Source organism: Callospermophilus lateralis, chromosome 12, assembly GCF_048772815.1.
Source record: "Callospermophilus lateralis isolate mCalLat2 chromosome 12, mCalLat2.hap1, whole genome shotgun sequence".
NCBI classification, from domain to species: Eukaryota; Metazoa; Chordata; class Mammalia; order Rodentia; family Sciuridae; genus Callospermophilus; species Callospermophilus lateralis.
The window spans coordinates 70,159,523-70,182,661 of NC_135316.1; the positions used below are offsets into that span (position 1 = coordinate 70,159,523).

At 45.0% G+C, this 23,139-nt stretch overlaps 1 protein-coding gene across 1 annotated transcript in view; it reads right to left on the reverse strand.

The window, feature by feature from the left end:
• Erich6b (glutamate rich 6B) overlaps positions 1–23,139 on the reverse strand; it is a 42,993-nt gene that overhangs the window by 6,065 nt on the left and 13,789 nt on the right. The window contains exons 4-10 of the mRNA XM_076872216.1: positions 21,559–21,618; positions 17,201–17,268; positions 13,334–13,470; positions 11,102–11,163; positions 6,742–6,869; positions 1,236–1,321; positions 943–1,095 (exon numbers count right to left, since the gene is read on the reverse strand). Of these exons, the coding sequence (XP_076728331.1) occupies positions 943–1,095; positions 1,236–1,321; positions 6,742–6,869; positions 11,102–11,163; positions 13,334–13,470; positions 17,201–17,268; positions 21,559–21,618 (694 nt within the window). The remainder of the gene's footprint in view (positions 1–942; positions 1,096–1,235; positions 1,322–6,741; positions 6,870–11,101; positions 11,164–13,333; positions 13,471–17,200; positions 17,269–21,558; positions 21,619–23,139) is intronic.

Here is a 23,139-nt window from a genome sequence, read left to right on the forward strand (position 1 = left end):
GAACCAGAATCTTGGGGAGGGGACCTGTCCTGACCCAGCTCTGAATATCATCTGTCCCCTTGGGTTTTGATGGGCTTTGAGGTTCAGAGATGGAGATGTGATCTCTCTTTTATACCTAATTTGATGACTTTTAAAAATGCTCTTTAAAGGTTGAGTCAAAATGCCATAAAACTTCTTGCCTATAGTTTTATGTATGACATGGGACAAGTGACTTATCATTTTCTGAACCCAAGTTTCTTTTTTATTTGTTAAACAATTATTTTATTTATTTATTTTTATGCAGTGCTAAGGATCAAAACCAGTACCTCACACATGCTAGGCACGTGCTCTGCCATGGAGCTATGGCCCCAGCACTAAGTTTCTTCATTAATATAATAAAAGTAGTTGCTAGATTTCTCCAAGTTCTCTTCTGGTCCTCCAAATGCATGCTGTTAGGGAGGAGAGGCCCAGCTGCACACTGCCAGATGCAACCATCACCAGAACTGGGAACTTCAAGAACTAAGTTTGATTCTAATGAAATATTTAGAAGTTGCCCTTTTCACTGTGGATTCTGTATGCAACACAATATCTCCAAAGCTCTCAGCAGCTCCTGGGCCCCCCCCGCCCCCCCCCCCCGCCCCTCCGCCCCGGCACCCCTGAGTCATCAGAGGTAATTCATAGAGGGCTCAACTCTTAGGAGGCGTTTAGGAGATGAAACTAAGTCTGTGATTGCTTTTAACATTACCCCCACCCCTTGCCAGGAGGCTGTGGTGCCACAAGGACCTTGCTCCTTCTCTGAGGGCAGGACCTATTGTATTCATCCCCCGTGTTACCCTTTGTCCTGTTCCCAGCACACAGGAGTTTAGAGACAGGGAGGTAGGAGGGCGGTGCAGACTGAGATCAAACTTCCACGGTACTACTACCCTGCGGGCAGGGTACTGGGGACCCAGGACTCAAGCTTACCAGATAAATCCATTTTCATCATTGAAGGTGGCGTGGCCAGAGTTATTGACGAGGGCCCGGATGCTAGCCTCTAGATTGTCTTCCAGAATGATGTATGTGAACTCTTCACCATCAGTGCAGGAGATGAGCAGAGCGAGCCTTCCTGATGGATAGCTGGGCGTTGGTTAAGGCACAAGCAGTCCCTTGGGACCCCCTGCGGAGGACACCGTCCTCAAACCCTACCCCAGCCCCGAATCAGACATGGTAGGTGCCAGCATGTGTCCATATGAGCATGTCTCTGCTCCAGTGGATACTGTATCTGTCCTGTCCCATCAGGAAAGAGAACTTGGAAGATGTTCTCATTGGGGTAGAGAATTAATTTTCCATCACCTTTACGCACCTGGGAAAGAAAAGATGTCTGTGAAAAGCACGCAGGTGCTGACTGTCCTGCTTCGGAGCGCGGTGAGGTCACTAAAGCACTCAGACCGTGCATCTGCTTGCTCTTTGTGTGACCACGTGCTGCTCTGATTGCAGGCACACGCACGTGCATGCACACACCCATGCACACCCATACAGACTGAAGTGCTCACTTCACTCACCCCAACGCTTATTGGTCCTTTTAATTTCCTAGCAGCATGGAACCAAGTCCGGCCAGCTGGCAGCTCGATTTTAACAGAAATACATTCCCTCACCACCTTGGAGGCCAGAAGCGTGACACCATGGTGTCCACAGGGTTGCTTCCTCCTGGAGGCTGCTAGGAAGATCCTCTTCCCACCTTCGACTCTTAGGAATCGATGGCGACTTGACATTTTGTGGCTTGTCTGTACATCACCCCATCCCTGCATCTTCACTGTGTCTTCTTGGGAGGGCACCAGTGGTGTTGAAGCTGGGGCACACCCTACTACAGCACAACCTCGTTTAATGTCATTAATTACACCCCAAAGACTCCATTTCCAGATACAGCCACATGCTGAGGTGCTGGAGGTTAGGATTTCAACCTGTCTTTTGGGGGGAGGGAGAGGGGGACAATTCAACCCATAATGTTGGTCCATTCAGGTTTTTACAATTTTCTTCTTAATCTTGGTAAATTATATTTTTTAGGAGATTGTTCATTTTATGCAATTTTTTTCATTAAAATTTTGTCATATACTGTTTTTTAGAAATATTCCACTGCCTCTGTTATATCCTCTCCTTCATTCCTTATATTATTTATGCCTTCTCTTTATTTTTTTTTCTGTATCAAACTTGTCAGGAACTTTACCTATTTTATAACTAATATTTTCAAAGAACAAGTTTATGGTTTATTTATTTTATGGTTTGGGTGTGAGGTGTCCCCCAGAAGCTCACATATGAGATAATGCAAGAAGGTTTGGAGGAGAAATGATTGGGTTTTAGTCTTAACCTATCAGTGAATTAATCCCTGATGAAATTAACTGAGTGGTAACTGGGGGCAGGTGGGGTGTGGCTGGAGGAAGTGGTTCAGTGGAGGCCTGGCTATGGGGTGCATATTTGTATCTGGCAAGTGGAGTCTCTCTCTCTCTCTGCTTTCTAATCACCCTGTGAGCTGCTTTCCTCTGCCACACTCTTCCTCCACCATGTTCTGCCTCACCTGGAGCCCTGAGAAATGGAGCTGCCTTCTATGGACTAAGACCTCTGAAACCGTGAGCCCTCAAATGAACTTTTCCTCCTCTATAATTGTTCTGGTTGGGCCCTTTAGTCACAGCAGTGAAAAACCTGACTAAAACATATTGTTTACTATATTATTCTATTGAATTGTTTATTTAATTGTTCTACTGAACAGAATAAACGATTTCTGTTCTTGTTACCAGTAAGAACTTTTTGATGGTCTTCTAGGTTATTCTATTTTATTTCTCTAATTCCTTGAATTGGATGCTGAACATATTGATCTTCATCTTTCTTTTTCTTTATAACCGTCCTCCTTATTTACATAAGCAGGCGGGACTACGAGGTTCCTCTCAAAATACTGTGTTAGCTGTTTCCCAGGAGTGGAGATATCTACCTTTCATTTTTACTCCATTCATAATATTTTCAAATTTCCAATATTATTTTTTAAAATTCATTTATTTTTTCTTTCAATACGAGTTGTTCTTTTGTACACAAGTTACTTAAGAGTGGTACATTTGCCAATGTATAGAGTTGCCTTTGTTGACATTGTTAGCATTACTAATTAAAATTCATTAGGGAGAGGGACTATGATGTGCTATCAGCTCTTTAGTGTCTGCTGAGGTTTGCTTTGTGGCCTTGTGTGTGATCGACCGTTGGGAAGGATGTGTGTCCTCCATCGGAGTGTAGGAAGAATGTGGAGTGAGCTAGGCTAGCTGGAGTAAGAGAGGAAGTCAGTTTTCTTTAATTCATTAGATGAGGAAGCTGAAGACTTTATGTAAGGGCTTCCAATATCCTTCCCGTTGTCCCTTACAACCTGGAGAGTTTGAACTATTTATGGACTTCCTCCCTATAGCCAGGCCCAGGAGATAAAGAGTACTGAGCAGCCCGTTCCCTGACTGGAGGCCTGAAGAGTCTGCACCTTGGTACCCAGCCTCCGTTTCCTCTTCTCTTCCACTCTGTCACATGGGGGCCACCTCATTACATAAAGGTGGCTGAGTGAGGGTGGCTGATTGCTTTTCCTCTCGGTGCAGCAGGAAGAATATCTCCCAGCTCCTGTGCAGCTAGGTGGGGTCATGTGACTCGTTTCGGTCCTGGAACTTAAGCCTGGACTCTGGCTTTACTATCTGTCCAGGAAACTGGACTGAAAACAAAACAAAACAAAAAAACCTCCAAGATAGTGGGGACCCCTGATAAAAGGGCCCAGATTCCTGAGACCCACTTTGGAGGAACGTCACTCAAAAGAGCTAATAAGACTGAAAATAAGATGTGAAGTAAGCCAGATATACACATCTGCTTATTAAGCCTCTGAGCTTTGGGAAAGACTGTTAATTTCAGCAGGTGATGATCTAATACAGGCTTTGTGTCCTTGAGACATTGACTCTACCCAATGAGCTGGTGTTATGGTTAACTTCTTAATTTTTATTTTTAGTTTTTTGGGTACTGGGGATTGAACTCAGGGGCACTTGACCACTGAGCCACATCACCAGCCCTATTTTGTATTTTATTTAGAAACAGGGTCTCATTGAATTGCTTAGGGCCTCACTTTTGCTGAGGCTGGCTTTGAACTCATGATCCTTCTGCCTCAGCCTCCCGAATTGCTGGGATTATTGCGTGTGCCATGGCACCCAGCTATGGTTAACTTCTTAAATTTCCCCTTTTTGCTCATGTGTTGAAGGCTTGGTCCCCAGCTGATAGCCCTGCTGGGAGATGGTGGAAACTTCAGGAGGTAAGTTCTACTTGGAGGAAGTAGGACATTGGGGGTGTGCCCTTCAAGGAGATATATAGACCCCAGCCCTTCCCTTCCTTTCTTCTGCTTCCTGGGTGCCATGAGGTGAGAGGATTTGCTCCACCATACATTCTCCACTGTGATGTTTCTCCTCTCCACAGGCCCAAAGGATCAAGACCAAGTGACCTTAGACTGCAAACAAAAATGAAACTTTCTTCTTTTTAATGAATTGTCTCAGGTATTTTGTCACAGTAATGGAAAGTTGACTAACACATCTCGGTGCCTAAGGTACCTATTCCCCATCTCTCTGCCACTTGCTCACAGTTGTCCTTGAGGTGAAGTTTTCAGGGCCTTTCCTGGCTCTGCCTGGGATGCCCTTCCTTTCGGTATCTTCATGACTCAGGCTCAAGTGGCACTTGGCCCCATAGGCCTTCCCCAAATGCCCTGTGGGTATGGGAGCAACTCCTCTCTCAGCCCAGCAGCTGGAGAGTCCTCATGCTGCTTTCTCCTTGTGCCATGCAATAATAGCTGCCATGGCATTGAATAGTGGTTTTGGACTCGGGCTCTCTCTTTGCCTGGAACATAAGGTCCCTGGGAGCAAAGACATTGTTTGGTCTGCCCCTGTGTCTCCAGGACCTGGGGCATTCATTGTATGTTCTCAGCACATATTTACTGAAGGCACCAGGTCTACTGCATCTTTCCCATCTCCACTCTAATGTCTATTTTTTGAACTTGGGTCATAATTATTAGTTCATGATTAATGATTCTAACGTTCTGAGACCTGTTTACCCTTGTGATTTCATAGTATCATTCTTTGTAAATATACTACATGATTGGTTTTTAAAAACAAACTTCACATTTTAGAGCAGGTCACAGCAAAACTAAGTGGAAATACAGAGATTTCCATACAACCCCCATGTCCACCCTCACCTTCCCTACCATCAACATCCTCCACCGGAGTGGTACACTTATTCCAATTGGTGGACGACGTACTGACACACCCCAAGGTCGTAGTTTTATTTTTTTCATGTCTTCATACATGTACTTTGGATAATGATCTCCATCACATTCCACCATCCTTGCTAACCCCCTGCCCCCTCCCTTCTCCTCCCACCCCCTGCCCTATCTAGAGTGCGTCTATTCCTCCCATGCTTCCCTCCCTATCCCACTATGAATCAGCCTCCTTATATCAGAGAAAACATTTAGCATTTGTTTTTTTTTGGGGGGGGGATTGGCTAACTTCACCTAGCATTATCTTCTCCAATGCCATCCATTTACCTGCAAATGTCATGATTTTATTCTCTTTTATTGCTGAGTAATATTCCATTGGGTATATATGCCACATTTTTTTTTATCCATTCATCTACCGAAGGGCATGTAGGTTGGCTCCACAGTTTAGCTATTGTGAATTGTGCTGCTATAAACATTGATGTGGATGTGCCCCTGTAGTATGCTGTTTTTAAGTCCTTTGGGTACAGACCAAGGAGAGGGATAGCTGGGTCAAATGGTGGTTCCACTCCCAGATTTCCAAGGAATCTCCATACTGCTTTCCACATTGGCTGCACCAATTCACACAGTCCCACCAGCAATGTACCTGAGTGTACCTTTCCCCCCACATCCTCGCCAACTTATTGCTGTTAGTCTTCATAATAGCTGCCATTCTGACTGGAGTGAGATGATATCTTAGAGTAGTTTTGATTTGCATTTCTCTAATTCCAAGGCCTTAGCTTACATCAGGCTTCACTTAGTGTCATACATTCTGTAGGTTTGGACAGATGTGTAATGACATGCACCTGCCATTGTAGTAGTCTCCTACAGAATAGTTTCACTGTCTTAAAAGTCCTTTCTCTCTGATTATTTCTCTTTTCATTCTGCCTAACACATAGAAGCCACTGATATTTGTACTGTCCCTGATTATTCACTTTTTGTAGACTGTCATAGAGTTGGGATCATACAGTTGTAGCCTTTGTAGGTTAGTTTCTTTAACATAGTGTTATGCATTTAAGTTTCGTCTGTGTCTTTTCATAGCTTTATAGATCATTTCTTTTTAGTGTTGAATAATATTCCACTGTATGGATGTATCCATTCACTGTGTAATTGATTTTTGATATAGATTCTAATTTATTTAGGAGAGGGACCTATATCATATATTTTCTTTATTCTCCTCCTTTACATCCAATTGTCCATTACAGGCCCAGCAGGCCAAAGAATCTCAATAAATCCTAATAAAAACCCTGTTGGAGCTGCCAATAACACTACCAGTCTGGTGAACCTCCAGGTAGTATCCACATTTTTTCTTGTTTGTGTTCATGTTGTGTGTGGTGCTGCCAGCTCTGATGGTGTGTGTGCCTCATCTGAGCCAAAAAACCCAAACCCCCAAACCAGCACCCCCCCCCCCAAAAAAAAACAACAAACAAACCCAACAACAAGTACCCAAAGTGAGCGCTTCAACACCAGGCCATCTTTACCTTCATCTCCTGTATCCATTCTGTATCTAGTTCCACTTTCTTCTTACCACCAACCCGTTTCTTGCCTTCTGGCTCAGGCTCCATCATACTCGGGAGATGAAATGTGAGAGTCTCAAACGACTTTAGACCTGCCATTCAGTGAGTGAATGATGTTTGCATTCAGTCCAGCGACTGGATTGAGTAAGATTTTTGTAGGAAAGAGAAAGGAAATGGAGATGACCCTCTCAACGTGCCAGGGAGGGTTTCAGGGTTTGGAGATTCAGCCATTGTCCAAATAAGGAAGGAGGCCAGGTCCTAGGAAGAGCAAGGTTTCTGAAGCTCGCAAGGCTGGGGCTGAAATTCCAGCTCTCTCTGTTTTTTTTTCAATCATTCACGGAACACATATTTCTAAGGGCTTCATGTGTAGCAGTCAAGGGCAGAATAATAGACACGATGGTGAAGACCCCCCAGTCCAGACATGGGCACTAGAGTGGGAGACAGCCATATGCAAAGTATGGGACAGTGACTGACATGTTCTCAGACAAAGGTGGTGGCTGCTAAATGAAAAAACAGGCTAAAGGGAGGGTCAACACGAAAGGGAAACACACCTTAAACATGTTGCTTTAACCTAAAGCCTAAATGTATAAGAATATGTCATTTAAAATGTAGAGCAAAGTCTTTCCTTTGAGATCTGATCCCTGGGGCTCTGTAATCATTTGTGCTCAAACCACACCCATAGTTTACTACTGATCACCTTCAGGTTTGGCAGTTTCTAACAGACTGAGTGCAGAATGGTACAATCTTAAAAAAAAAAAATTTCTACACATTACCCATTTTTTTTATGTACATTTGGTTCACAACTAACCCCAAATAATTTTTTAAAAAAGTATTTTCTTATTGAGCTTTTTAAAAAGCATGCATCAACTAGTTTTCATAGCAAAAAGTCCATTTTTATATTTATCCATTTTTACAACAATTGAATTTTGGAACTAAACTAGTAAGGACAAGTGAAGCTCTGCTCCAAGTGCCTTCTGGAGGGTGTTGAATGTGCTACAGGAGCTGCAGTGAAGGGGGCTGGGGAGAAGAGCTTCTCTCTGCCGTCAAGGCTGGGATGCTCTGGGTGGGAGGGAGGAGCATGACTGTCTTGGCAACTGGGTTTGGGAGCCAGTGAAGAGAGCCCTGGGTGTCCCACCACAGGGTGCCATGAGAACACCCAGGAGGGAACTTAACCAGGCTTTGAAACTGAAGCAAATTTTGGTGGAAGGTAAGTGTCCAGCAGTCAAGAGGGTGTCCTAGCATTAGCACGGTGTGGTCTAAGGCTCCAAGGAGAAAGAACTAGTGGTGACAGACAATTCTAGAGGCAAACAGGGTTAGATCATGGGTTCATTAATACATGCTTATTGTGTACCTGTGCGCCCAGAGCTGCCCTGGGTATCAAGCATGCTAGAGTCCCTGCTATCTCAGGGGAGACTGATGCTAAATAAGTGAACAGATAATAGTGTAATGTGCCAGGTGGTTACTAGTGCTAAGAAGAAATAGGGCAAGCAGGATGGAAAGTGATGGTGTGCATGTATATTGTTTGTGTGTGTGTGAACACACTGGTTTATAATTTTTTTTCTTTTTTTTTGAGGTGGGATGTTGAGCAGGCTGGCCTCAAATTCCTGAACTCAAGTGATCCTTCTTGAGTAGCTGGGACCAGGGTACATGCCACCAGGTGAGTACTGGTTGGTCAAAGGTAGCCAAGGAAAGCACTTCTGAGAAGGTAACATTCCCTCTGAAGAGAGGGACAGAGCCATACAATATCAGGATCAGGAGCATTCTATGCAGAAAGAGCAGCAAGAACAAAGTCCCTGTGGCAAGAGACACTAGGCCCATTTGGTAAATGAGGAAAACAGCAACAACAACAGTATGACTGGGAGGAAAAGCTGAGAGCTTTGCAAGTCCCATGAGGAATAGGGACATTTTCTTGGAGGCCATAGAGGCCCGATGAGAGTTTTCAAGATTACTCCAGACCAGATGGTTCTGAACAGGAAAGACCGTATCAACCGAGAATCCCAGAGTGAAATGGAGATGCAGGATCCTTTTCTAAAATTATTAAGAATTTCAGGACAGTGACAGGAAAGCTTTAACCGAAGCATAGGGTCCCTCTCTGTGCAGAGCCCCGCCCAACTGCGTGGGAAGTTGGCCCTGGTTTGGCAATTCAAGTGTTCAGAGTCCTGGGCTGTGTGCTAACAATAAAGAGTAGGTGGGCATGGTGGTGTGCACCTGTAATCCCAGCAGCTCAGGAGGCTGAGGCAGGGGGATCGTGAGTTCAAAGACAACCTCAGCAGCAAGACCCTGAGCAAATCAGTGAGACCCTGTCTCTAAACAAAATATAAAAAAGGGCTGGGGATGTGGCTCAGTGTTTAAGTACCCCTGGGTTCAATCCCCAGTACAAAAAAAAAAAAAAAAACAAAACCCTAACCCAACAAACAAAAAAACCCAGGCTGGACCCTGGCAGTGAGTGAGTTTGCCTCTCAAGGGCAGCTAGTTCTCTAGCTTCTTGGGGACGAGCTACAACAGGAGCCTGGAGTGGATGTCTTTTATCAACTAGTGTTCTGGTTTCGATCTAAGGTGTCCCCCAAAGCTCCTGTGTGAAACGATACAGGAGTTTTCAAAGAGGAGCATTCAGATTAGGTTATCAAAGCTGTCACCTGATCAGTGGATTCATTCACTTGATGGATTAAAAATTTGCAAGGACTACTATACTGGGTGGTAACTGAAGGTCGGTGGGGTGTGGCTGGAGCAAGTAGGTCACTTGGGGGTTGATATTTTGTCCCTAGCACCTCGCTCTCGCTTCCTTGATGCCGAGAGCTGGATAGCTTTCCTCTACACCAAGCCTTTCCTCCATGAGGTCCTGCCTCACCTCAGGCCCAGAGTAATGGAGTTGACCATCTGTGGACTGAGCCTCTGAAGCTCTGAGCCAAAATCAACTTTTCCTCCTCTAGGTTGTTCCTGTCAGGTCTTTTGGTCACAATGATGAAAAGCTAACACAATCACAAATATTACATTTCTGTGTAAGAAGCTCACATCTCTTAGGGGTCAGTTATCGGAACAAGCAGGGAGTGGGCGGAGATGATGTCAGGAGGAATCCGGTCACTTGTATTATATCAAATTTCATTCTCCAACTGGAAGCCCTTCTCTGGACATGGCAGAGTAGATTATCCTGAAAGGCTTTTATTCCCTCAAAGGAGCAAAAATTCTTGCATGCATGCATCCATTCAAGAAACATTGATTGAGTGCCTATTGTATGCCTTGCTAAGGTACCAAGAAAATAAACACATAAGTATCTACAGCCACAGGGTAAAAGAAAGGTAAGTAGCAGACAAATGTAAAACAGTAAGTGTAATAGACACTTTCTATGTTCCTGGCGACAGAGAAGGTGAACTCCTGTCCTTATTTTGGGGGTACCCCATTGTGTGAACCTTGGTGGGGAGCAGGTCCTCTCACCTCAGTAACTGGAGGTGACAATTTCTCCTTTTCCCTACCCTCTAACTCCAATGAGGACATGAGACTTAGGCTTAGACAGTTCCCATCCCTTTTTCTTCTCTAGACACACTGACCTGAGCGTGCCCAGGAGATGAGTCCTAGGTTTGGCCTGAGAAATAGTGAAAAAAATCAGTGTGGCTTTTCCATTCAATGACTGGTGTTCTTAATCTCTCTGAGCCTTAGTTTCTTAATCCTTCTTCACGTGGTTATGAAGATGACTTTGAATCAGACATTGCATATGCAAGTACTTAGCCCACAGGGCGTTATTCCTTAAGATTTGGGACCCATGCTACTATTAGGGGATAGAGCGCTCTCTTGAGAGGGAATCTGAGGGTGTGACATGACTCAGGGGGAAAGAGGATCGTGGCTGAACGGCTGTCTCTCATGGGTACCCCCACCCTTTCTGGGTTAGCTTTCTCTGGTTTCCTGAAAGATACTCCCTATTGTGGTTTGAGGTTCCTCAGTTAAGCAGTCTGACCCAAACTTTGCATGATTCAACCCACAAACCTGGTAACCTCCATGATCAGCCTTGTCTTAATAGCTGGGTCCCACAAGTGGAGACCCTTTCCCCCAAATCTGGGTTAGATGCCCCTCCCTGTGCTTCATAGCATCCCTACCCATCATAGGACTTAACCATTATATTCCCCACTTGCTTGTCTGTCCCCTTCCTCCAAGGGATCAGGCGGTCCACCGGTCCTAGACTGTGTCTACCTTGCTTGATATTTTGTTCCCTGCAGCTCGGACTTTGCTAACCCAGTAGGTACTTGAGTAAACAAGCATTTCTGCCTCCTTGACAAGGCAACTAGCTGGTCAGAGACTAGACATGGGGAGAGACTGGTAGTCTGGTGCTTACCTTCATGTCTCTTCATAAGCCATAGGATTGGGTCTTCCAATGCTTCAAAATTTGCCTTCAACCTAAAAGGAACATGAATCCTCTTTGAAAACCGTGACTGAATGTATGCTTACATGTCATGATGCGCAGAGCCGGGCGGCGGGGCTAGAGCCTGAGGAATCTTTTATATCAGGGTGGGTGGGGGTGGGGGAAGTGGAGCCTCTGCTGTCTGACCCAGCATTCCTTCCAGCCCATGTTCAGGAAGAAAAGGTTGGCCTTTGGCCTCCGTGCTGTTCTTCCCGCCTGGTGGCTTACTGATTTTCATCCTGGGCACATGGGCTGACCCCCAAACCCTTGAAAAAGAATTCAACAAGAATTATCTTGAAGCTGAGCATGGTGGCCCAGCTGGGGAGGCAGAGGCAGGAGGATCGCAAGTTGAAAGCCAGCCTCAGCGACTTAGTGAGGCCCAAAGCAACTTAGCAAGACTCTGTCTCTAAATAAAATTATATATATATTTTTAAAAAAGGGCCCCCAAGTAAGGGTGGTCTCCAGGGCAGCTGGGTTTCCTGGTTCTCAGATCTGAGTTCGTTTGAAAGGAAAGGTGTCAGAAAGAGTGAGGTCCCCAAGCTTAAATGGAACTGAAAAGGAGGCCATTGACCTGGCAGGTTTTAATCCCTGAAGAGAAATGAAAATTAAACCCAGAGCAACCTCAGTGAGCAAACACCCTTGGAGGGCCAGGGCCACACTGTGTCACCTAGCAGAGAGCAGAGGGTTACTATTTATGCACAAGCAGCAGTGGGGGAACAAAGAATGACATCTTGGTGGCCCATTTGTACAGAATGTTATTGGTTTGACTCGTAAGCTCTCTAATCGGAATCAAAGCAATCGCTGCCAACGGGCACCTGTGGAAAGAATAAGGACCACAGAGTGTGGCGAGGTGGAAGCCTGTGAGCAGGATGCCAAATGCAGACAAGTGTTAAACTCTAGTGGAGGGATCCAGCCAGAGGCTCCAAGGCCCTTTCCGTAATGGCTGGATGTGCCTCCCTTGGTCTTTTGCAAGTAAGTGGAATCCCCCAAAATGTGAGGCTGTGAGGTACACACGACCGTATCCCCATAGCCCAGGGGAAATACTCGTTGCGTACAGTCAGGTTGAAATGAGCTTCTGTTATAGGCTACAGTGGGAAGAAAGGGGAAGAGACGGAACTGAGGCGGCAGGATGATTTACCCAGATGCTGTCTGGTATTTGCTTTTGCTGATCTGAGAGCTTGGAAGAGCTTTCTGTTTCGCTCTTGGGAGATCTTTGTGTTTTGCTCTGTTCCTCTGCCTTCCCCTTTTCTGGAGAAGCCTTGAGGTTCTGTTGCCCGTGACTACTGAGCCCCAAACGGAAGTTGCTGGCAGTCAATTTCTTCCTGATTGGTCAATGATGGAACTTGCTACAGTGATTATGGAGGGGACTTGTTTCCACAGCCTGTGTTTGGTACCACTGCTGGAGAGTCAGCCACAAACCCATGGGTCCTCCGTCCCCATTACCCACCGCCACACACACACACACACACACACACACACCCCTTGCTCCTCCAGATATTTGACAGTGGATAAGAGTAAACCCAGGTGTCTATGCTGAGAGGACACATCGTATCATAGGCTAGATGTATACATGAGATTCTGGAATATTTGGGAACTGGAGCCTTGCCAGCAAGAAAGAGCTGGTGCCAGCAATGGGTTTGCAATAACCCTCTCATTCCCCATGTCATGGTCTGAGGCTCTGGTGTGACCCCCAGTTCAGTGATGCTCATAGCTTTCCCTCCTTGAGAAAGCAAAGAAAAGCATCGGCCAGCCTAGGATGAAGCCAGGGAATTTGTTGGGGAAGATGCTCAGCATCTTGACAACTCTTTCCCCCTCTTTTAAAAGGAATCTGAGCCTCATTCCCTAGACTCTTGTTCAAGTTCATTTTCCTTAAATGACCCTTCTTGCTCTGGATTTCCAACCCCTGCCCCTGGTTTGATCCTCTCTCGTGCCTCCCATGTTTGTGATTTCCTTGCTCTTGGGTTTTCACTTTGGTCTGGCAGCTGGATGATCGCTGTGTCTGTCGGACCCCTGGGTATCAGGGCCTGGCCTGGGCCTGCTTTCCCTGCAAGGGGACTTGCCAGGCTCTGCTCTCTCCCCTGGTGGTTCCATTTACAACTTTGCCTGCTGTCACCTCCTGTCTCCCCAAACCCACAGACCACGAATCCCACCTCTCCAGTCACTCACAGCATCCCCAGCTTCCTCCTGTTTTCAGTCTCCATCATCAGAGTCAGGGGGATGTTAAGATCCTCGTCCAGTTCATTGGCAGCATACATTTCTCTGACAAGTCTCTTAAATACTGCCTGATAGGATCTTCTAAAAAACTAAAAAAAGGATCACAAATGAAACCCCCAGAAAATGAGAATTAATGATTCATTAGTTAATCCCTTCTTTGGACTCCCAAACGTGCCAGGTGACATTTCAACATGTGATTCAAAAGACACAAAGTGGGGGAGCAGTAGGGTGGCTAGCAAGAATTCTTTTATAGAATTCATTATATTCTCTTCTTGTCCCCCCACCCGATTGCCTTACGAATTGTTTGTAATATCAGTATCTCAAGAACTCTTTTGAGATACAATAGCCTCTTTTTTTCAATTCTGAAAATGGCTATAAAATGTAAAAGTGATTTCACATTTTAAGAGTGTAGCGGGTTCTCTGATCCCCAAATGGCCAATCTCCGCGGGGTGGTGGCTTGTTTATTCAATATCAAGGCTGAAGTCTTTGAGGGAAGCCGTGGAGCAGTAGAGCATCATTGTACTGGACAGCTCTGCATTGAAAGATTCTTCCCAGGTAAGGGCTTTACAAAGGACTTGCCTTTGTACTGTGTAAATTTGATCCTCCGTCTCAGGTCTGTGCTTCTTATCATGACTGACCCATAGATGGGTCCTTGCAGTTTGAACTTGTGTGAACTTGTATGTTCACAAAAATAAGCCTTGCAGGGACCAAGTGGCATTCATTCCGTTCTTCCTCTCTTGCTCTGGTTCTACTTGTTGCCTACCAAGTTGTTTGGAGAAGTATTGTGTCGCTAAGGCATGTTATGGACTGCTATGGTTTGGATATTGAATGTCTACCAAAGGCCCATCTGTTAAGGGCGTGGTCTCAGGGTACATTATTAGGAAATGGCAGAACCTGCAAAAGGTGGGGCTTCGTGGGAATTGCTTGGGTTACTAGAGGAGCACCTTCTAGGGATTGTGTGTATCTGTTTTCTCTTCTCCCTTGTTCTGCTTCCTGGCTCAAGATGTGACTGCTTGCTCTGACATAGGCTCCTGCCATGGCGTGCTGCCCTTGCCAGAGGCCCATGGCGTGCTGCCCTTGCCATGGGGGTTGCCTGATCTTGGACATAAAGCTCCAGAACTGTGAGCCCAAATAAAGTCTTTACTTTACAAGTAGCCAGTATCAGGTATTTTGTTACAGTGATGTGGAACTCACTAATACATTATGTTGGGTGATAATGCTGGTGTCCATGCCCCAAACCTTGAATGGTACAGAAATCAGAGAGGAAAGAATCCCCCAACTTGGTGCCAAGTTTTGTCACATTGACTCTAGAGCAGCGTGGCTCATGTCCAGACTTTTGCAATGTGCTTCATAACTGGTCTCCATCCATGACTGGCTTTTATACTCTAACCATAGGGGCTCAGTCACCGTCCATAGAATTTAGATAAGAAACATATGTGGTACCATCCCCCCTCACCCCTTTTTTCCCCTGGATTCCACTTCACTTATTAAAAGCCCTTCTAAATGCTGACCAAAAGCTCATAGGCTCACTAGGAAAACAAACTAACATTGGCATGTTTTTATGTGTTTGGGGAAAGGAGGTACTGTCTATCTGTGATAGTAAAAAAAAAAATAACAATAATAATTATGCCCTATAATCACCTCTATTTCCCAGGCTGCAACTATATGCTAAGAATTCTGTTGTGGACTGAATTGTATCCCTCTCCCACAGATTCGTATATTGAAGTTCTATTCTTTGTAACTTAGACAGTGACCTTGTTTGGACATAGGGTCTTCACAGAGGTTGCCAAATTAAAATGGTGCCATTGGGGTGATCCCTCATCCTGTATGACTAGTGTCCTTATAACAATGGGAAATTTGGACACAGAGACACACATAGAGGTGAGACAACAGGAAGCGATACGAGGTGGGGGAAGATGTCGCCTACAAGCCAAGGAGGGAAGTGTGGACCAGATTCTTCCCACACAGTCCTCAGGGGGAACCAAGCCTGCCAGTGTCCTGATTTGGGGTTTTTTAGTCTCCAGAATTGGGAGTCAATATGCTTCTGTTGTTTAAGCCACTTCATTTGTGACACTTTTTACTGTGGCCTTAGCAAACTAATACAGATTCCAAATCGAAGCCTTTAGCCAAGAACCTTCTCCTAGAATTTAGATGGACTGTTCCTGGTTTTCAACTCGACGTCATTTGGATGTATTACAGGTACTTGTGCCCAAATGGAGCTTTCTACTCTACCCAACATATATGCCAGCCCTTCTTCTCCTCTTCAGCTTCCCAGGCCACAGAGGATAAGTATGTCCTAGGTCCCAGCAGGTGATTGGACATAGCCCTAAGCAACCAGATTTTATCCTTTGTTCATGTGTACTGATATTGTAGAACCACTCTTCTTCCTGTCTTCACTCTCCCACCAGAGCCACCAGAGTGGCCCTTTAAAAATGCAAAATTGATCCTGTCAGTCGTGAAGGAACTCGATTAATACTCTTGGGAACTTCGGCCAGCTCCCCTATGCCATGCTGTTTTCCCCAAATGCATTTCAAATTATATATATATTAAAGATCTCTTAGAGAGCTAGAAAAATAAATTATAATTTTTTTGAGAGCCAAAAGACTTTTCTAAATCTAAAACAATACCCAGTAGTCATAAGAGGAAAAAAAAAAAAAAACTGTTCCATGAACCTTCTTAAACATGAAAATTGACCGTGTCATGGAAAATACCATGAAGAAATTTGGAACAAAAAACTGAAAAAAAAATGTTTACAACCTAGATGCCAAAAAAAAAAAAAAGGTTTAAGCTCTTCAATATATAAAGAGTTTTTACAAATCAGAAGAAGCGAGAAAGAAGTAACACAATAGAAGAGGGGACAAAACACACAAGCTGGCCGTTTCACAGAAAGGGACACAATGTGACCGACAAATGTGAACATGCCCTGCACCTTTTGTATTGAAAGATAGGCCCAGGCAACAAGGAGGCATTATTTTCACCCTGTCCGATGGACCAAATGGTGCTCCCTGGTGGGTGAGGGTGGTGGCCTCTTGGGGAAAGGAAAGTGGCCCAATGCATACGGGCAGAAATTGTCAGTGCCATTCGAGTTAAGGATGCAGGTAACACTGGATTTGGCATTCAGCTACAAGGGATTTGTTCTTTAGATATTCTTGCACAGGTAATAACATATATATTTAATTTATTTCTTCTCCCTCTCTACATATGTATCTGCACACATGTACATATACTGGAAATAAACATCTATTGGTAGGGTGCCGGTTAAATTTTGGTGTAAGATATAATGGAACACCACAGATTTCTAAAAATGGAATGAAGGGAAAAGCAAGCTATAGGATAGAATGTATATTACCATCTAATTTATGGATATGTATGATTTATATTGTTTATGTGCATTAAATTTCCAGACGGCTACATGAAGAGCAAAACACAGTAGCTATTTCTGGGAGGTAGGGACTTGAAAACACTTATTTAACAGCTTCTTTACCATTTCAATATTTAAAAAAAAATGCACAGTTGATTTGAGATTCAAATGCTAGGCTGAATCAAAATACCAAAGCAAAAAAAATAAACACAAATCTGGTAGTGCGACATCCCTGTCTAACTAACGTCCCCTAGTGTCAAGGCCCTGTGATGTGAAGGTGCTGGCAAGGGGAGCTCTCTTGTTCAGTCCCTTTGTCTCATGGAACATTCTGGAAGGCTCCTAAATGGGCCCTGCTCTTTCAGAGGCTGGGGCAGCCATGCAGAGGATGTGCCTAGCCTGTGAGTGTCACCTGTTTTGATATTTGGAGGAAGGTGCTCTCAAATCTTCACCCAACTTACATTGTCGCTGTAGTTCTTAAGTTCCTTGTCCACAGCCTCATCTATGATGCTGGCCCATTCATCCAAGGCTTTCAGTTTGGAAGGCACATCGAAAGGAAGGTCATTGGAATGGAAAGCAAAATAGGAAAGAAATGGATTTATGACATTTACCCTTGTCCTTTAAAAAACATGCCTAAGTCATCCATGAGACTAAATAAATCCATTAAATTACCTAAAGTTCAACTTGGAAGTACTCACAAAATAGGAATATAAAGGTCAGTGTCCGTGGCTGACTTAAGGAAGCAGGTGTGTGTGTTTCTTGTGTCCAGTGAATGTCAGTTCGATCAAGTGATGTTTGGGGGAGTCCCAGATGAAGTCAGGCAGGGAGTAGGCAGATGACTGGGCAAGGCCCTGGGGTGAGTGGTTAGACTCACAGGCCGACTGCCACAAAAAGCACAGTCTGCCTGGAGCCGAACATGAAGGAGGGCAGAAGGGGAGTTAGAGAGCACACAGAGAGTCGAGGCCAGCCCCTCAGAGGGCTTGGAAGGCGGTGGGAGGAACTAAAGGGAGATGATTTTTTTTTTTTCTTGGAACTCTCACAAAATGTATCTGTCTTCCACCAGTTTTGTCATCCATCGCCTGTTTCTGGAATGGCCTATGGTTTACAATCGCTGGTCAAGGCAGAAGAGAGGCCTCCCCAAGCGAGTCAGTTAGAGCCTACCAGAGATAGCAAACGTCTTTGTTCTTCAAGGTCAGCTGCGCGGGTGGCTCTCTGGGCCAGGAGAGCTGCTCAAAGCCTCCAGGGCAGTGGGGTGCAAATTGAATGGTGGGATTGATAATTACAACTTGAATCTCTCTTCCCTACTCCCTGGAAGGTGTGGCTTCTGAGGTGAGGGCTTGGGGGAAGTGGCTCTCACAAGGTAATTGGTTCCCCAGGGAAATGACAGTGGCCTACTGCCTCAGCTTCTGGATGATACCTTCAAGCGGGGACATCCAGAGAGCCTTGAAAGCCCACCAGGTTGGCCCAGGGCTGCCTGACTTCGTCTGATTTTGCATCCTCATTATGTCTTTGTGGGCAGAGAGGGGACATTCTTTGTGATCCCCACCCTCGTTAATTTTGCCCTGCTTCCCTGTTTGATTCAGTAAGAAAAGCCCTGACTCTTTGGGGCTCCTGATGGGATGGGACAGAGTTCCACTGAGTGCAGCGACACAAGGCCCAGGGGCCTGTCTGTCTGCAAACCTCCCACTGCAGCTCCGTCTGCACTGGATTCTGTCCACTTGCCACATCTGACAATACCCCAGCCGCCACACATGGCACACACATCTCCACCACGAGGGTACTTAATGTGACAGTGGCAATGTCTGCCGGGGAGAGGAGCATGGGAAGTTTTCAAAAGCCATTTAGGAAAATCCAACAAGGACCCACAGGGATTCAAGCAAGCACTGGGGAAGCTCCCTGTGAGTGGCACCAGAGGAGAGACGTGAATGAACAGGGAGAACAGGGGTCTAAGAGACCAAGGTGCAAGCCACAAGTGTAAGGTGCTTTGAGCTGCAAGGGCACTGCCTTCTGTGTGACTCCCTCAGAGTGAGCCTGGCTCTGGCCCTCACAGCTCAGCCAGAGCTCCATCATTTGTGAGGGCTATATTTTAATAGGCTTTATTGAGTAATGCACAGTTAATTTGAGGAAGGAAAAGTAGGTGTTTATCCAGGAAGAAGGTGAAATTGGCATTTCTAAATACTGAACAGGAGTGCTCAGAAGCGTTCGATTCAATGTAATAATTCAGCTTATTAACATCCATGGGCTTTGTCAACATGTCAAGTTAAGCATGGTAAATAAGCAGTAGCATAGCTATAGCTGGAACTGAATGAGAAGAAAACTATTTCTGATTTACTGACCCTTTGGGGTCCCCCCAACTACTTCTGTTCTGGTGAGATCATTATCTTCCTGAAGTGGCCCCACAGAGCATGGGGAGGTGTCAGATTAGGTTCAAGTTGTAGCTCTGTCTTATGAGACCTGAGCCACCTCTGACATACCACCCATCCTTCTTGCACCCTAGCTCCTCATCTGTGCAATGCGGACAGTAAGACTCATCTTTGGGGTGGCTCAGAGTATCAGTGCTAATGTGGGTCAATGCCTGGCACACACTCTGCGCTGAATGGAGTCTTTTTCCTGGTCTGATTATGAACAAATCTTAATTCTTCCTCACTCAAAGTGCCTATTCTCTAAGAGTGATTTTGCATCCTCATTAAGCTTACTTAACACAATGGCACTTCCTGAATTTAGGATAAACGTTTGAGCCATTTGTATTTGCCCTGATAACAATAGTCCCCATGTTCCAATGACAAAAATTCTTTGCTTGACCAAAGGCTCCTGAGTCTTCAAGGCCTGCCTGTGTACTTCCTCGTAAAATCCAGTTTTAGCAAAAACCCTGCTAAACCACTTTAGTAGGAACCCCCTACCTTCAAGATCTGACCATTTTAGGTATCTGATCACGTTCCTCAGCTCTTCCAGCTCCCAGTGATGTCTGATTACTTTGGCCTGTCTCGTGCTTTAACAAATGCCATTAAATGATTTTCTCTTTGACAATTGATGAAGAAAAGGAGGAGAGAAGTAAAGTGACTAGCCCAAGGGCCAGCTCTGAGAAATGAGCAATCAGCACAGATTAACAAGCACCCAAGTGAAACTCAATACTCTTTTCACCCCATGCACCCTTCATGTGACTTTTGTTGACCTAGGCAGGTGGGACACCAGTTGGGCTGCCCGTTGCAACATGCACAAATCCTTAAGCTGTTCTAAAGTCTGGCTACCCAAAATGTGATTGGTGGATCAGCAGTAGCTTCTGGGAGCTGCTTAGAGAGGAAGAATATCAGACCTACCGACTCAGAATCTGCATCCACACAAGGTCTCCAGGGGACTGCACTGTGCATTAACATTTTAGCAGCACCTCTCTAGAACACCCTTGGAAATGGAACAAGACAGAGAAAACTGTATTCAGAAGTACCTTCTGGGCTTGCAGAGATGTGGGTGGCATGCATAGTCCAGAATTTGAGTCTGTTTGATAAGTCTATGGGGACAGGGGGTAGAATGATGTGTGTGTGTGTGTGTGTGTGTGTGTGTGTGTGTGTGTATGTGTGTGTGTAAGAATACCCTTAAGTTTCATGCTTCAGTACAACAGGTAATAGTTCTTAAACTGTTTCCTTATGAGGATGGGTCTGGTTCATGTGGGCTTTTGTTTTGTGGTGGTGCTGTGCAAGTTGGAATTCTGCACCATAAGGATTCTCCCCTGTCCTTCCCCATCTAGAATTACCAGACCTGCCTGAATAACATTTAATAAAGCTTTAATAAATCTTTAAAAAATTTTTAGGAGTTCTAAGTTATTTGCTACCAAGGTGCCACTGGATGAGTCTATCTGAGGGTGCCCACACCGCAGTCAAGTCCTGCTTTCTAGACCTCAGGGGACCCAACAATAGCCTGAACCATCTTTTAATGTAGAGGCTCTTGATCCAGAGCTTTTGGGTAGGAAGATGAGCTTCAGGGCCTGTCCCATCATTCTGTCTCCCTCATTTCTTGTTTTGGGGGTTCTGAGGCTGTGTGCCCAGAATGTCCGCAGTCCTTCCAGGACTTAACAAGCAGGACAGCAGGACAAACAGCAAGGGAACCATTCACCTGGGACACTTTCCCCAGCCTAGGAGACTCTGCAGGAAGATAGATTTTGGTGGACACTTACAAGCTACATCCGCTGGCTGCAATCCAGAGACAACATTCACTGAAAAAAAATGGGCAACATTATGAACAGGATGTATGGTGTGGTGAATTAATTGGGACCCTTTAGTCCCCAAGAGAATCAATTTTAAAGTCACCTCCTAAATAGCTGGGGGAACAGAGTGGAGATCACAAGATTTGGAATAAGAGATTTCCTTGATCTTGAGCAGGTCAAGGCCTGTGGCCTATGCTCACTAAATAGTCCCTGGGTTGCTATTTCTTGACCACTCGAGTTTAAATTCTGAGAGTGTGAGATGTTTTTTTCCATTTTTATATCCTGCCCAGTATATAGTAGGTGTGTAGTTAATATCATTGAATGAACTGCATATGGATAGTTCATTATTTTCCCTCCTAACACCAGTCATAAATGTTGTTTCCTTCCTTTTCAGAGTGCCATAGCAATTGCCTCTTTGGTTCAATGTCTTATCTGAGCCTTGATCTTGACACTTAAGTTCCAAAGATAGTGCCTTGGCCATTGGCCTTGATCAAGGCTGCCTCAGTCTGCCGTGATCAAGCAGGCTCTGCTTGGCTGGGAGCATGCTAACTCTGTGCTTCTCATCTTCCTGCGGATGGATAAGTGACTACTACAGGTCATCAAAACCATTACAAATTGTACCTTCTGAATAAGAGCTCATGGAGGTGTCTTCATCAGGTTTTAATTCAGGCTTCATAAAAACTGATAAAAGGAAAAAGAAAACAGAGGAAGATAGAGCATTACAATTTTTTTTAAAGAGAGAGAGAGAGAGAGAGAGAGAGAGAGAGAGAGAGAATTTTAACATTTATTTTTTAGTTTTCGGCAGACACAACATCTTCGTTTGTATGTGGTGCTGAGGATCGAACCCGGGCCGCACGCATGCCAGGCGAGCGCGCCACCGCTTGAACCACATCCCCAGCCCGGAGCATTACAATTTTAATCATGCTTTCCCATGGGCTCATGTTGGACATTTGGGATCTGAGGTTCTCTCTGGGCTCATCAAGGAAGGGGATGAACCAGGGCTGATGGGCTCCATGGGCATGGATTGGGTACTCCCTCTGCCCCTCTTGGTCTCTGGGAACAAGGACTGCAATAAATCAGTGGTGGAAAAGGTAACCTCTCTATGGCTTTCCCCTATGGTCACTGTGGGACTAGTCTGGGTCCCCAGGGTCTCTAGGATGGCTGGGGTTAGGGGCAACCTTAGAAATACCCTTCCTGCTATGGAGTCAGCTGGCACCAAGACCGTGGGGACACACAGTAGGGTGTGACCTATCATGGTAGCAAGTGGCCATCTCTGGCATTCTTTGCCAAGAGGTTTCTCAGAGGTGTATAATGGGGGCTGGCTGGGAAACATGGGAGTGGGGACTGACTAATATCAATCGGTTGAGTTAGCCCTGGGAGGCTACTGTGTTTTTTTTTTTAAAAAACTTTTGTTAAGTTCTTGGTTATCCTTGTTCTGTATCTTCTGTAATTTTGTAATCCTAGCTCCTTTTATCTTTTGCCCCATCCCACCGCCTCTTCGCACTCCCAAACACATGTGGACACATGGGTGTACACACACACACACACACACACACACACACACATACACGCACACACACATACACCCTACATTTCATTCTTAGGAGTAATAGAGAAGCAGGTCCCAGCAAAAAAGTGAAAGTGAACTTTCATTTTCATTTGTCTAATTTCTTACAATGACTCAAAACCCAGAAACACGATTCAATCATTTTCACTCTATAATCTGCAGCATATTTTATCTAGGGTTAACTATTCTCTTCTGATTTTTCCATCAATCCTTGGTTTCTGAAACTTCCTACCTGATTTTGTTGCACTCTTTCCAATCTGAAGATAATTTACTTTCACAGTGAAGTGAAAATTCAGCAGCCGTTGAAGAACTTGACTTTCTCTGCATCACTCATCCACACTGTGTCAGTGGCAGCTCTGCCTTAACCTTTTTGGTCCAATCACATTTTCAAAGGGTCTTTTGTTGCCTCCTGTATTCTCTTTAGTATTATTATTATTATTTTTGGTAAGAATGTTTATCCTGGGATTCAGCTTTCCTGACACTAAAAGTTCAGAATCATTTTTCTACAATTCTTTGTCAGGAACATCCTCTTTGTTGTAACTTCTTCACTTGATCTTTCAAAATCCAAGTTCTCTAAAGGAAAATCTGTGCTTCCACACTCTGCACTTTGGGGAGCTTTTCCTCTCCTCTGTCTT